General features: G+C 52.4%; 1 protein-coding gene across 1 annotated transcript in view; it reads left to right on the top strand.

The window, feature by feature from the left end:
• VSTM2L (V-set and transmembrane domain containing 2 like) overlaps positions 1–10,640 on the top strand; it is a 35,482-nt gene extending 24,842 nt beyond the window's left edge. Inside the window, exons 3-4 of the mRNA XM_061209308.1 lie at positions 1,042–1,092; positions 10,308–10,640. Of these exons, the coding sequence (XP_061065291.1) occupies positions 1,042–1,092; positions 10,308–10,580 (324 nt within the window). The 3' untranslated portion in view covers positions 10,581–10,640. The remainder of the gene's footprint in view (positions 1–1,041; positions 1,093–10,307) is intronic.
• The last annotated feature ends 5,389 nt before the right edge of the window (positions 10,641–16,029 follow it).

Genomic DNA, 16,029 nt, shown 5'->3' with positions numbered 1-16,029 from the left:
GACAACAGCGCCTGCTGGCCAGCAAGGCAGGCTGGAGGAGCGCTCCGTCAATGACTGACGGGAGTTGGAGGGTAAATACCCCAGCTCCCTTGCTCCTCAGTTGGGATAACTGAAGGGCATCGTACTCCCTTTCCCCCAGGTGCCCAGTGGGAGTAAGTTCCAGTTGCCCAGGGTGGTAACTGGCTTGATGACATACCCATTATTGACTTCCTTCCCTCTTTTGTCTCACTCACTCATTCCTCTCCTGATGTTTCCTGGGATCACCTACCAAATAAACCACTTGCACCTGAATCTTTGTCTCAGGGTCTGCTTCTGGGGGAACAAACTAAGACACTCTCATTCTTACGCTTGTGTACATGTAAATATTATGCAAACACATATGTATCTGCCCACCTGTTCACTTATGAACACTTACATGACACACCTTCATATGCACACACGGGCATGCTCACACATTCTTGCATGTTTCATGAAATGGCCTCTAACATATTCACACATATATATTAAACTCATCTAGCTCCTGGAGGTGTCAACCCCAGCACACAGGCTCAAAGGACTCCAGTAGTCAGAGAAAGCCCTTAGGCAAAGAGTTGCAGGCTTTGCAGTTGGACGCCTCTGGGGTCAGCTTGCAGGGAGATAGTATGTGGGCAGGGCTCCGACAGCATCTGCTGCAAACCCTCCTGAAAACACAACACATTCACAGATAGAGAGATGCAAGTGTACAGACAGACACTCCTACAGACACACCAAGCCCGAATCACATTTTTGCCTGTTCACACGTACCCTCCCTGTATATCTCCAAATACCCTACATATCAGAATGCGTAGCACATGCACAGTTTTATAGGCACCTCCTTTATCTTCCTTTGCTCTGACTCACCTCCATCCCCTGAGTGGACATAGAGCTGAAGGACCCCAACCTCTAGACCCGTAGTCCCCAGAGCATCACTTGCGGTCGCGAGAATCTTAGCCATTGCTTGTATCCCCACCCCCTGATCCTAACACATTGTCTCTGTTTTCTCCACCCTCCCGCTCCCAACAGCTAAAAGCATCTCAGCAGGAAGATGCAGGGAAGGACGCAACCAAAATAAGTGTGAGTTTTGGTAATGACTTCTCACAAGGGCTCTAATGGAGGACACAGCTGTAATTTAAAAAAAAAAAAAAAAAAAAAAAAAAATCCAGTTAAGCAGGGAGCTTGGGCAAGAAGATGGAGGAGAAGGAAAAAAGAAGGGGGAAAAATTGGCCTGGCTCTGTTTTTTAAAAGCCAGAGATTTTTCAAGTTCATTGAATGACAGGCACAAACAAATGACAAGGAGAGAAGACGCATTCTCTCCTCTTGGGGCCAAGGCTGTGTGCATCCCTGATGCTTCATGTCTGTCTCAGCAGTATTTTTTATTTGGGGAACCAACAGGGTATAATGATACTGAGCCGGCTTTTTTTGGCCCATCACGAATGACTGCTATGGCATCTCATGGTCACTTGGGTCATCTGGCTCCGGACATGAGGCGGGACAGGGAAACTACAGCTGAAGGATTTCAAGACTGGCCGGGACTTCTAATGCATTGACTCATTTTATCGTTGCTCCATCTCTATGGGGAAGGGCAAGCTTTCACCCATTTTACAGGTGGGGCAACTGAGGCTTAGAGGGGTCAAAGCCTTGCTGGAGGTCGTGACTTGGCTGAGCTGCCTCCAGCTTTTTGTCTCCAGGCTATGCTGGAGCCCAGTGAGGTGGGGCACCCAGGGGACTCAGGGATTGACAGTTTTTGTAGAGGAGGGCACCCAAAGCAGGGCCTGGAAGAGGCAGGCAGGATCGAGAAAAGAGACTGTGTAGAGGGGACCGGCCTGGTGACACATGTGGCCATGGGACCAGGTTGGGTATGTGCACAGGGCATGCGGTCAGCCTGGCAGGAGGTTAGAAGTCCACTGGACACATACGTAGAAGATGCAGGTGCCCGCCGGGGTATGAATGCGCATGTGTGGGAGTGACCTCCAAAATCACTCTTTTCTGCTGCTCCTTCTGAAGCCCTTCAAGGACCTGCGGGGGAGCTCGGGACCCCAAGGCCAGTTAGATGCAGAGGAGCTCCCTGAGCAGAAGTCACAGTGTAAAGAGTGGGCATTGGGAGGCATGAGGTGCTGTGCCAGGCACTGGAGGTGGCAGAACGGAGGCAGGGAGGCCAGGAGGGAGGCTCCCACAGAAGCTCAAGCAGGAGGTAGGCAGATGACAGACAAGGGCCTTCAAAGCCTCATTTGTGCAATCTGCCCCGGGGCCTTTCTGAGTTGCGATCTGGAAATTTGAGGCATTTCCAGCTCAGGGCGGCTGCTGGTCCACCCTCTCTAAATCCCTAGCCCCTCACCCTAACCCTCACCCTCTGCCAAGGGCACACCCATACGTAATACCCCATTTCTTGCCCAAACACCCATCAGTTAAGCCCAGGAAGGTAGAAATCTGTGTGTGTATTAATATACGCCGTTCATGGCAACTCTCTCGCCGATGATTTTGTTTGGGGTTTAAGGAGCGTCTCAGGCAAAGGAGAGAATAATCTAATTGACTTAGAGGATTAGAATTCAAGGCTGTTGGGCCCCACGTGAGGGGAATGCGAAGGTGCTAACTGGTTAAATAAAATAAATGTGCTCACCATGATTGTGCAATCCCCCCCACCCCATCCTAGCCCCGGCGATTCTTGCACCAGCTGGGGCTCTGGGACTCTGGTTAGGAAACTCACAGACAAGCACAGACCCAGTTCCTTGTGCAGACAGCGTCTTGCACGTGACCGTTCTTAAATACACAGACGCGCAGTTAGTGGACACCTGTAAGCAGAGGCACACCCCGGTTTCCCGCAGCTTAGGAGAAGGCTCAAACTTTTCTCTGCGGGCTTCGAGGTTCTGTGCAACTTGCTCTGCTCACCCTCTGGGCTATCTCGTCTTGCTTGACCCGGCTCACACCGCCCCCTTCCACCCGCTGCCTTCCAGCCCCCCATTCCTTCCACCTCTGGGCCTTTGCACAGGCCAGTCCCTCTGCCTAGAAAACTGTTCCTCTCTCTTCCTTCAGAGCTCAGCTCAGCAAGCCTCCCTGGACCCTGGAACTCAGCCGGCACCCCTTGCTTCTCCCTGCTGGCTGCATTTCTGTCTGCACTTATCCATGCCTGTGAGCATTTGTTTCAGGCCTGTCTTCCCCAGAGACAGTGGGGCTGGGACTGTGCTTGCCTGATTGACTGTTACATTTCCAGAGCCTGGCACAGTGCCTGGCAGGTAGTTAGTGCTCAATAAATATTTATCAAGTGACTGTCACACATACACACACACCCCCAGGCCAATGGCAGTGTAAAGCCAGACACAGATTTTGATAAACGGACATGCCAACACGATGTGCATCATGCCTGTGCCTGTATGTGTACAGGGGACGTGCAGCCGTGAAGGGGCTTGTGTGAAACTATGGGACCTGGGGACCGCAGGCCCTGTATCTGTAGGAGCTAGATGAGCCAGGCAGGAATTCCGGCCCCATAGTCCCATGTCACCTAAAAATCCCGAGTTCCATGGAATAATCTCCCAATTTTTAACTGTTGGGACCTAATCTGATTTTTGAAAAACTGTGAAAGCCAAACGGCTCAGTCTCCCTGCTGGTAGCATCAGCACCTGGGGGACCTCAGGTTCGGAGGAGGAAGTACAGTGAGTTTCTGGGAGTTTAGTGGCAGCAGGGCTCTATGATGGGCTCTGTAACCCATTGGGGCCGCCATGGTGGCCCTGGGAAGGTTGAGATATGGCAGTGCTGAGTGCGGGGGTGGGACAATGTGGACACAGTGGAGCCAGCACTGAATGTCATAGGACCTGAGTCCTGGTCCAGCTCTGCCAGCTCCCTGGGCCTCTCTTTCCCCCCTCGCTGCTGTCTAATGAATATATGAAAACACTTCGGCAACTGTAAAGTCCTCTGGATTTGGCCGTGTGAATGACAGTGGGTACTAGAGTGGAAACTTAATATGAGTATTCGAATCATGTGACTCCTGTTCCTAGCATGTGTGGAGCAGGGAAAGGAGGCCCAGATTCTCTACAGGAAATGGGAGGGAATGAAAAGAGCTCAGAATCTCATTGGGAGATCATTTATATGGGAGGACAGGCATCTGTGATGATGATGATGATAATCATAATAATAGTAATAATAAAGCAGCTAACATTTATTGAATGCCCACCATATGTCAGGAACCATGATGAGTACTTTACATGAATTATCTCATTTAACTTGGGGCCTTGGAAAGGACCCCGTGGCCTTAAAAATATCTCCCTTGGGAGCTTGTATATGCTGAGGATTCTACCATCAGGGCCTTATTCCTGTGGCTCAGGTAAATTCTGCTATGTCCATTTTCAAGTTCTGGAAACTTTTCTTTTGACCTAACTGAAGTTCTGTCTTTTGGAATTTAGGTTAATTTCCCCTTAACCAGTTTTGCAAGTTGAGATGGCCCCCGACTTCCTAATTGTAAAATAAGGTGAAATTCTCCACACATCTTCTTTCCCAGGGGGCTTACCTGCCTTCATTACTGTTAGTTCGTCCTTCGGTCTAACCAAAGTCGTTTGTGCTGTAGATTCAGTTCATGTAACCTGTTTCAGTCCAAAATAGCCGTGGGCAGCCTGGGTCCCCACATACGTGTGGCCTCGTGCTCCAGCCCACTTATCCTAAGCCTCCTCTCCAGCTAAGCCCTAAAAGCCAGGTACGTCCAAAGTGGCCTCAGGAAGCATACTGCAGCCCCCTGTCCCCAAATCTCCATAAATGGTTAAAAGGCAGCTTCATTGGTCAGATCAGCCAAGTGGCCCTATAGGTCAAGCCCCTGTTTACCCCGCTTGGCTGCCCCACAGGTGTGATACACATATGGATACCGCATATTTTCTGGTGCAGGGGATGGGGGCTGGGACCACCGGAGCAGCACACGAGGTCTGCATCCTTCACTAAGGATTAACAGGCCAAGCGGCGGGTCATGGTGTATTATGACTTTATTTTCTGCAGTAGACGTTTCTATATTTTCTTGAAATTCCTGCCGTGATCCACAATATACAAAGGGCATGGAACTCTGAAGTCTGAAAGGGAGGCAAGATTCATGTGGAGTCAAAAATAACTCCATCCATCTTGGAAATCCCTTGAGACATCCATAGAGCAGCCGGCCTTTGGCTGGGACTGCAAAGATTACTGTGTGAAGGCCATGGTCACACACTCCCGGTCCCTGCTCTCACGGTACTCCCAGTCAGTGTGGGGGATGGATGTTAATCCAATAATCCCTCATGATAAAAAGTAAAATTACAGGGCTTCCCTGGTGGCGCAGTGGTTGAGAATCTGCCTGCCAATGCAGGGGACATGGGTTTGAGCCCTGGTCTGGGAAGATCCCACATGCCGCGGAGCAACTAGGCCCGTGAGCCACAATTACTGAGCCTGCGCGTCTGGAGCCCGTGCTCCGCAACAAGAGAGGCCGCGATAGTGAGAGGCCCGTGCACCACGATGAAGAGTGGCCCCCGCTTGCCACAACTAGAGAAAGCCCTTGCACAGAAACGAAGACCCAACACAGCCATAAATAAATAAATTAAAAAAAAAAAAAAAAGTAAAATTACAACTGTGACCATCAAAATGAGAAGGAGCGCAGCCAGTAACAGAGGACCTGACCTAGTCTGGTGGGTCTGGAGGACTTCCTGGAGGAGGTGGAGTGAGGTGAAGTGAGCACTGAAGTGTAGAGAGGTTGACTAGGAGTAGGGGGAACTTCTCTGGGTGTGTGTGTTGGAGGAACTGCAGGAGGCTGTTGTGGCTGAGGGGAAGGTGGGGATGAGACCCCAAAGGTCCCCCCAGCAGCCACTGCTGGGAGCCATCAAAGGAAGCGTTCTAAGTTGGGGGCGTTTTGGGAAGATCTGTCTGGCTGTCACGGGAGGACGGATTGGAAGGAGCCAGAGTGGCTTTGGGGAGACCCTGGAAGAGGCTGCGGTGTTGTCCTGGCCAGTGCCTGGGGATCTGGATTCTGGAGAGAAGGGGAGGGGGCCCAGTGATGTTTAGAGGGAAGATCAGTGGGATTCAGAGATGGATTGTGCCAGAGTGTGAAAGGAGCAATGGGGATGATGACTTGGGAAGGTCTAGCTGGAATGGGTGAAGCCTTCTGGGGCCCAGATTTGGGGAGACTCTGGGTTGGGTTCTGGACATGCCAAGGGGCTGATGAGGTGGCTGGGTGCTGCTGACGGAGGCATGGGAGTGGCGGAGCTCAGAGCAAGCCCTGGCCTGGGGCAGGGACCCTCTGACCCCTCTTCCCCACCCAGCACCTTCCCAGGACCACCGCGTCACTCTTAGGCTGAGGCCATGTGGAGGAAAGGTCTGGCACCATGGACGCAAATTAGCATCACCCATTCTTCCTGGCTCAGCTCGGGAGGAAGATCCCAGCCTGCCCACCTGATGGTCTGTGGGCTCCTGCCGTGTCCAGAAAGGCCTGGGCCGTGGGCAAGCAGGGAGGAGGCTGAGCTTGGTCCTGGTGTGGACTGGCCTTGTCTCTTTCACCATAATTAGGTACTTAATTGCACTGCTAAGGCTTGTCGATGCCTGTGCCGAGGTGATTATGATTTACAGCCAGCTGCCGCCTGGGGGTCTCGTCCCCTCATAGCCTCTCCGGCTGTGTTGGAAGGCTAGGCCGCAGGATTTTTCTGCCCAGTCTGTGAATGTTGAAATCCAACAGGCTGCTCCACCACCCACAAGAAGCCTGGGTAGGATGATGGGCCCCCTCGCACAGGAGGTGCTTCTGAGGAGGGACTGGGCTCCCCCAAGACATGGAGGGCTGGGGGCCTATGGAATGACGGGGGAGGGGGTAGAAAGACCTGTGGTTTACCGGTTCCGGGAGGCTCCCCAGAGATGTGGTTAAGGCCTGGTCTCTGTCACCAGCTGGGTGGCCTTGGGCAAATCACTTCCCCTCTCCGAGCCTCCGTTTTCTGACCCATACAGTGGGTATCCCAGCAGTGCCTACATCACGGGGTTATTATGAGGTTTAAATAAGGTGTAGACTATTTAGCGCATCATTTCACAGGGATCAAGCGCTCCATAAACACTAGCTACCAGCAATACCATTACTGTTGTGACTGTTTTTCTTATTTGCCTTCTCCGGACGGTGCTTAAAGGCGCAGACCCCTGGGGCTGGGAGGGAGCAGCCTCTGATGTGTGTCCCCTCCCTTCGTCCTGTTGGAAACCAGCTCCCCGGGGTGCTTGGTTACGGGTGTGAGGTCTGGGTTTTCCGTTAGACCTGGAGCCCGCGTGTGGATGTTGCTGGGGTCTGGCTGATTCACAGCTGTATCCCCAGCGCCCAGCTCGGAGTGGGCGCTCGCTAATCGTCAGCTGGATGGATGGATGGATGAATCTAGCCCAAGAAAACCAAGGCCAGGGTGCTGGTGACTTGTCAGGGTCAGAATCAGCCTCCCAGCACCGTCTGCTGTGCTCCCTGTCTCCCTCCTCCTCCCTGAGTGGGGAGGCCACACAGAGGGGCGACAGGGCAGGAGGGAGCTGGTGCCCAGGCCTTGGCCTCTGGGCCGGAGCTGGGCGGAGGGGTGGGCTGGGCTCGGCGCTCCCTCCCTAGCGCTGCTCCCAGCCTTCACATTATTACTCCATTAGCGCCTTGTAGGGTTGACAAATGAAGGATAATTAATATCCGTGAGGGAAACAGATGTTGAGGTAATTCGCTCCCCGCTGCGCATTTGCAGCAGCATCTCCTAACTCTCCTGAGAGCTTGGCAGGGCCGCAGGGCCTCTCCGTGCCCTTGGCCAGAGGTGATGGAATCAGCAGGGCTGATGGCCTCCAGCTGGGAGAGGAGGGGTCCTCTGCCCAGGGGGGCAGCTGGAAGAGTCTCCCGCTGCTTGCTCTGGTGGGAAGGTGGGAAGTTCTGCCTCTGTCTCACCTCCTGCCTCCTGCTGTGCCGTAAGCCCGTGCTTTCCTGCTTCGTGGGGGGATGATGACCAGCCAGGAAGGCTCAGAATAAGGGAGGACGGGCCAGGCTCCTTGTGGCTGCCCACTGCTCTCTTCCCTTCTGGAGCCTGGGAAACCGCCCTTGGCCCTGCCAGCTCTGCGTGGCCCTCTGTGGGCCTCTGTCACGCCTTTGGAGGGTTTGAGTGCATGGACTCAGGCCTGGGGTCAGTTCCCCGCTCTGCCGTTCACTGACTCAGTGCCCATGGGAAAGTCGCTTCTTTCAGAGCCGTAGCTTCGCCATCTGTAAAGTGGGTAGGATCATATATACATGACCTAAAATCAAAAAGCGTAATATCTGGTACCACTTCATTTGGAGAAAGAAGGAGCTAGAGTGAGGCCATTGATTTAACAAATGTTTTTATCGTTATTATTTGCAGGGTACCAGGCTCTGTGATGGTCACTAAGATGAACAAAATAGGTATCATCCCTGCCCTCGTGGAGTTTATAGTTTAGCCAGAGAGAGAAACAAAAATCAAGTAAACAAAATGGTTCTCAAATTGTGATGACTGTTAGGAAAGAAATAGACAGGGAGATGTGATCGAAGGCTTTTTGGGGGAGGTGATGTTTGAGAATGAATGGGAGTCAAGGGGACAGCACCCAGGCAGAGAGACCAGAAGGCTGTGAGGCCAGAAGGAGCTTGGCATCTGGGAGGAAGGGGCCAGGGAAGCCAGAGCAGATTAGTGGGGTGATTAGAAGTCATGTGTGTGAGTGCCCGCTGCACAGTGAATGCACCCCCTCAGAGACCGTCTTCTTCCTCATCCTGGCCTCCTTACTGCAAGGGTGATCGGCAGGGGTGTCCTCCTCCAGAATTTGGGGTGTGGCAAGAATAGGCAGGCTGGTTGTCTGTCCCCATTGCCCCCACCCCGCCCAAGGGGAGAGGGACCAGATGGGCTCAGAACTGGGGCCACAGGTCTGAATCCCACTCAGCTCCATCCTGGCCCTGGCGAGCCTGCAATGCCAACTGGTGGTGAGATCACTGGGCAGGGGGTCCGTGGCTGGCGGTTGGGGACTGTTCTCCCTTGTTCTGTGTAGGTGGGGCAGGGGCTACAGGAGGTGGGGCAAGGCTCCTTTTGGTTGTAAGAAATAAGGGGACAAGGAAGGATGGAAGCCCCCTCCCATTACCACCCCCCCCCCACTCTATAGGCCCAACTCCTCTCTTTTTTTCCAGCTTTTTATTTTGAATTGCAGACTCATAGAAAGTTGCAAAAAGAGATCACAGAGTCCCCTGTCCCCTTCACCCAGCTTCCCCAATGATTTATCTTATATGACTGTCCAACTGCCTTTTCTTTCTTAATTGAAAAAAACTCACAGTAGCTTTATGTTTGTGGCAGATTTATTCATAAGAGCTGTAATCTGAAAACTACCCAAATGTCCATCAACAGGTGACTGGGTAAACAGATTGTGGTATATCCATATGATGGAATACTACACTGCAATAAAAAAGAACAAACTGAACCGTGCAACATGAAGGAATCTCACTGATGTTATGTTGTGTGAAAGAAGCCACACACGGAGGAGTTCAAGAACAGGGAAAACTAATCTATGGTGATAGAAATCAGACTAGTGGGTAACCCCTGGGGGGTGAGTATTGACAAGGAGGGGCCACAAGGGTGCGCTCCAGAGGGTTGTAAGCGTGCCATGCCTTGCTCTGGATGGTGGTCACACCAGTGTACATGTGAGTAAAATTTCATTAAGCTGTGTGTGCCTTACTCTGTATAAATTATATTTTAATTTTAAGTAAAATTTTTAAAACCACATCAAATAAATAAACGAGCAAAAAGCCAAAGTACAAAGACAGATGTCACACTCTTGCTCCCCTGCAACTGAACAGTTGTTAGCATCCTGATATATTTGTTATCAGCATTTATTTGTTTGTTTGTTTGTTTGAGAAACAAAGCTAAGGATTCACTTTGCAGTCTACCCCAGGTCCTCGGCCCTTCCCTGGGCTCCACTCCAGAGACAACCATGGCTGTGAGGCCACTGTGTTCCCTCCCATCTGTTTTCAAACTTGCACACACACAAGTCACCAAAACCAGTGTAGAGTATTTTCCTTTGTTTCTTTCCAGAAATGGCATCACACTGCATGTAGGAGTTTTGCAATGAGATCTTTTCACTTCCTGCATGTCCCTGAGCTCTAACACGCCTAGTTCTAGCTCATTTTTTTTAACTGCTGTGCAATAGTCCACTGAATGAACTGACTACTGCCTATTTATCTGATCTGTTGATGGCCATTGAAGTTGCTTCTATTGCTGTTGAACTCCGCGTGCCCTCGTGGGAGTGTCTCTGGGGCCCCACCCACGGAGTGGGCTCCCGTGGCCAGGTCACCGTCTCTCTGTCGCCCCCAGGTGGTCAAGGTGGTGGGCAGCAACATCTCCCACAAGCTGCGCCTGTCGCGGGTGAAGCCCACGGACGAAGGCACCTACGAGTGCCGTGTCATCGACTTCAGCGACGGTAAGGCCCGGCACCACAAGGTCAAGGCCTACCTGCGGGTGCAGCCGGGAGAGAACTCCGTCCTGCACCTGCCCGAGGCCCCGCCCGCAGCGCCCGCCCCGCCGCCCCCCAAGCCGGGCAAGGAGCTGCGGAAGCGCTCGGTGGATGAGGAGGCCTGCAGCCTCTAGACTGATGCCCAGCGCGCCGCCGGCCCGCCCTGCGCCCCTACGGCTGTACGAGTGCATGAGGAGCCGCTGGACCGCTGGGGACGGGACTGCCCGTGTCCAGCTGCCTCCCCATCCCGAGACCGCCCGTGACCCCCACGTCGGCCCTCCTCCCACCACCCCTTGGCTCAGCATGTAAGGCCCGCCCAACCCTTCCCCTTCAGACCCTCCCCGTGACCTGGCTCAGAGAAGGTGGCCCGGGCACCGAGGGGACAACCGCCCCGGTACGCTGGGGTGGGGCACCAGGCCGGGGCCGGGCTGCCGCCTTCTGTCACCAGCTTCAGTAGAGTCCAGTGTTTCGCTTTGCTTGCTTGTCCCCCATCCCGTCCCAAGCCGGGGCCTCCCAGCCTCACTCCCCCTCCTTCCGACCATCCCCTGCTTGGACCTGGAGGTGCGGACAGTGACCCCTCCCCAAATTTGGACTTGAATCTTCTGAGCAGAACTGGGGCCTCTCCTCTGGCAAAGAACTGGGAGCAGAGCCCCCAGGAGAGCTGTGGTCGGTTGGCAGGGTGGCTCACAGGGGCCCTGGGAGGAGAGGGAGACCCCACTGTCTCCAGGTGCGTCCTTCATGTTCAGCCTCCTTATACTAAGAAACAGCTCCCTGCCCACCCCGGGGCAGGAATCTGCCCCTTCACATGGCAAGTCGGAAGGAGGGCCTTTCCTCTCTGACCCCATGGCCCCATGCAGAGCTCTGCACCAGCAGGACCCCTTCGAGGGGCTTCGAGGCTCTCCAGGAGCCCCCCTCTGCCAGCTCCTAATGTCCCAGCCGCCTCCCAGGACCCATGCCGAACCCACCCAAGGGCCTCGGGCTGTTGGGAGCCGAGGGCCCCCCAATACCAATCCCCTCACAATTCCTGATCAGGGGGGCACCCACCCCCTGGTGATTTGTAAATATTTCTATTGGGCCCAACACCCCTTCAGAACTGGCTCAAACCTCTGGCCGCACCTCAGCGATGGAGTCGGGGGATGTGGGAGAGGCTTTGCCTAGGGGTGTGTGGGTTACCCTGTACACATGATCCAGTCCGTGACTACCAGCCAACCTGAATAAAGCGGTTTAAAAAAGCCTCTGGGCAGTGTCTTTCTGGGGCATTTGTATCTGGGAGCAGTGCCACCGGAGAAGGGCAGGTGGGAAGGGCTTGGCCAGCCCACGCCCACGCCTCACTCAGCATCTTCTCGCTCCTGCTTTCTGCCCCCCAAGCACAAAAAAAGCACTGGTGGGGGCACAAGAAGTCAAAGGAAAAGCAGCCTTTGTCCAGCGCCAATCCAATTACCAGGCACTTGAATTAGTCTCAGATTTTGAGATAACTACACATACAGAAGAGAGCATAAAATATGTTTACACTGTTCTGTGAATAAATAAATCATAAAGCAAGTAGGGGTGAGCTACCAGCTTATCAAGCAGCACCCCATAACCGAACCCTCTGCCCAGCCCATGTCTTCCAGATCACCCCCCTCCTCCCTCTTAGAGGTCACCACCACCCTGATCTTTAAGGTAATCCCATTCTCAATGTTCTTTTTACACTTTTACTACCTATATGTATATCATCTTAATATAGTTGAGTTTTGTCTACATTTTTTGAACTTTATATGCATGGAGTCATACCATATCTATTCCTTAACGCACTGCTGTATTTGTGAGATTCATCCATGTTGTTTCATGTGTCTGTAATTTGTCCATTTTTATTACTGCATGACTATCTACAACTTATCAACTTATTTATCCATTATACTGGTGACAAAAATGTGTGGTCCCATCTGGGTGCACAATAATTAACAGCACTGCCTCGAGCATGTGAGCACGAGGGTGGACTGGCTAGGTTGGAGGTTTAGGCACTGCACTTTAGGGGTCTCATTTTCTCCCCAGGTATCACCATCCCCACACTACAGCTGACGAAATGGGCTCAGAGAGGTTAAGTGGCTCACCCAAGGTCGCACAGCTATCGAACCCTGCTCTGCCAAGCTGAGCCCCTGCTCCCATCATGCCCTGGGCTCTGGACTCCCCCTGGCTCATTCCAGCCTAGAGTCCCACCCGCCATGGTCCTGCTGAGAATCTGCCTGAGGGCTTGTCAGTCAAGCCTTGGTAGCCACTATGGCTAGCTGGCGCCTCCTTTGTGCATCTACAGAAATCACGAGCATCACCCACACTGAGCCTGGGGCATCTGCCTGTCCCTGAGCTCCCCTGCCAGCCAGACTGAGCGAGCCTCCCTCAAGGGCAGGGACCGGGAACTGTTGAAATGATGACTGACATTGGCTGAGCACTAAGTGTGCCCCAGGCACTGTGCCGACCGCCACAGCAGCCCCAAAGGGAGGCATGTATCCTCAGTTTTGAGATGAGGAAACTGAAGTTCAGAGAAGAGTGGGTTGGAGGCTGGCTGGCTGGCTGGATGAGGACATGGATAAACCAGGCTATGAAGCAGGCAGGGCTCTGGACCGGTTGCAGAATCCTTGGGCTGGTTGGTCTATGACCTGTGGTCCTTTCAGGCCAGCAGCCAGTCTTTATTCCATGAACACGGTCCCTTCTAGAAATGCACAAGTGCAAGGCAGACCCTGAAAAGCCCAGGTCCCTCTGGGAAGGTCTGGAGGGTACAGGCTCATGCTAGAGTGATAATAATACTTACAGGTCTTGAGCACCTCCTATGAACTAGTGAAAGACTTTCCACAGGAAATCCTGAGGCTCCACAGGATCTCATTTCACCCTCCCAAGGGCTTGTGTCTCATCTCCGGTCCCCTCCCCCTTTAGAGGGGTCCCCGCCTCCTTGGAGAGATTTTTCTTGCTCTGTTGGGAATGCAGCTCAGGGGAAAGAACAGTGCCTGGGTTAGAATCCTGCCTCTGCCCACTCTTGTTTCAGGACCCCGGGCAAAGCTCTTCATCTCTCTGAGCCTCAGTTTCCTTTTCTGTAAAATGGGAATGCTCCCAGGGAAATGCAAATCAAAATCATAAAGAAATACTACTTTGCACACACTGAGATGGCAAGAATCAAAACGACAGAGAATAACAAGTGTTGGCAAAGATGTGGAGAAATTGGAACCCTCATACACTGCTGGTAGGATTATAAAATGATGCAGCCTCTTGGGAAAACAGTCTGGCAGTTTCTCAGAATGTTAAACATAGAGTTACCATATGACCCAGCAATTCCGCTCCTAGGTATATACCCAAGAGAACTGAAAACATGTCCACACAAAAACTTGTACATGAATACTCACTCATAGCAGTGTTATTCATAAATAACAGCCCCAAAGTGGAAACAACCCAAATACCCATCAACTGATGAATGGATGAATAAAATGTGGTGTGTCCAGACAATAGAATACTATTTGGCAATAAAAAAGAATGAAGTACTGATAACATGCTATACCGTGGATTATTCTAAGTGATAATCAAAACATTATTCTAAGTGAAAGAAGCCAGATGCAAAAGGTTATGTATTGTAGGACTCCATTTATATGAAATGTCTAGAATAGAAAAAAAATCTATAGACACAGAAAGCACAGGATTTCCCTGGTGGCACAGTGGTTAAGAATCTGCCTGCCAATGCAGGGGACACGGGTTCGAACCCTGGTCTGGGAAGATCCCACACGCCACGGAGCAACTAAGCCCGTGCACCACAACTACTGAGCCTGTGCTCTAGAGCCCACAAGCCATAACTACTGAGCCCACATGCCACAACTACTGAAGCCTGCATGCCTAGAGCCTGTGCTCCGCAACAAGAGAAGCCACCGCAATGAGAAGACCGCGCACCACAACGAAGAGTAGCAGCCAAAAATAAATAAATTTTTAAAAAAAGACCCCTCCCCCTTTAAAAAAAAAAAGAAAGAAAGAAAGCAGACTGGTGTTTGCCAGGGCTGGGGGAAAGGAAAGTGGGGAGTGACTACTAGCGGGTATGGGGTTCTTTTCGGGGTGATGGAAATGTTCTAAAATTGATCAGGGGTGTTCTAAAATTGACTTACACAACCTGTAAATAAACAAAAAACCAATGAAATGTTAATATAGTACATTTTACGTGGGTGAATTGAATGGGATGTGAATTATATGTCAGTAAAGCTGTTGAGGGAAATGGGACCCTCTTAACGACAGCCCAGTGCCCACGTGCCCACAACAGGCACATGGGAGGCACTTGGAAAATTCTGGCTGCTATTAATATTGCTGTGATTTTTCTGTGGAAGCCAAAGCCAAGGTGTGCTGACCTCAGAGCAGAGCTGGAGGTGGCAGCCTGGGGGCTGGGGCCAGGGGGCAGCAGAGAAACAGGAGACCTGGGAGAGGGAAGTTCTTAAAGGGGGTTCCCAGGCCCTGCCCTGAAGGCTCAGAAAACCCCCTCACACCCCCAGGTTAGTTGTCCCCCGGTATAAGAATAACCCAGGGGAGGTGTTTGTTCTAAATTCAGATGTCCAGGCCTCCTCTTGGCCTTCATACCCACACGCACCCATATCTACAGCTAGTGCCCCTGGCAGTTCTCATGCTTTTGAGTGACTCCAGCCCCCCAGCTCCCTTGGTCTCCAAGGCCCTGAATTCTGGTCCAAACCCTACCCACGCTGCCTGCCCAGCTGCCCTCAGGTGTGGACCCTCACAGGGCTCCCCTTTCAACTGTACCCCAGAACCTCCCTTTGCATCCCCTGCTGGGTGAGAATGGGGGAAACTGACAGCAAGGATCAGGCCTCTGCCCCCTCATTCTTTTTTTAATTAATATCTATTTATTTATTTATTTGGCTGCACCGGGTCTCACGCGGGATCTTCGTTGTGACATGTAGGATCTTTAGTTGCGGCATGCGGGATCTTTTAGTTGCGACATGTAGGATATTTAGTTGCGGCATGTGGGATCTAGTTCCTTGACCAAGGATTGAACCCAGGCCCCCCGCACTGGGAGCATGGAGTCTTAACCACTGGACCACCAGGGAAGTCCCGTCTGCCCCGCCCCCTATTCTTGATCCTTCATCCTAGGATTCAGAGTGTGAGGCAGGGGCACCCCATTTCAGAAGGTGAGAGAGGGTCCAGTAAGTTTCAACCCAGGGGCTGGACCCTCCCAGCACAGGGCAGGACTGACTGCGCTCCGAGTCGCTAGTAAGCGCTAGCTGTATGATTAGCTAACCAGAAGGGCAGGGACCGTGCAGAATCATCCCAGCAGTTCAGTAAGAAGCCAACTTGGGGCAGGGGATAACGGAGGCCTGGTCCAGGGAGAGGGGGAAGGAACTCAGGAGCCCCATCAGGATCCCTGGAAATGGGTGAGGCCCGCTGCCTTCTTGGGGCCCATACATCACCTAATCCCAGGGCCATCCGAGTCATGGCAGCTTGTGAGCAACCCAGGTTTGGGGCTCTATCCCCAAAGATTCTGACCCAGTAATTCTAAAGTGGAGCCCAGGAATCTATATGTCCAACTGGATTCTGATGGAGGTGGCCAGTGCAGTATAGTTGGAGAAA

Source organism: Eubalaena glacialis, chromosome 13 (genome assembly GCF_028564815.1).
Source record: "Eubalaena glacialis isolate mEubGla1 chromosome 13, mEubGla1.1.hap2.+ XY, whole genome shotgun sequence".
NCBI lineage: Eukaryota > Metazoa > Chordata > Mammalia > Artiodactyla > Balaenidae > Eubalaena > Eubalaena glacialis.
Note: the sequence above shows the minus strand (reverse complement) of the source record. Positions and strands in the feature narration are given on the sequence as shown.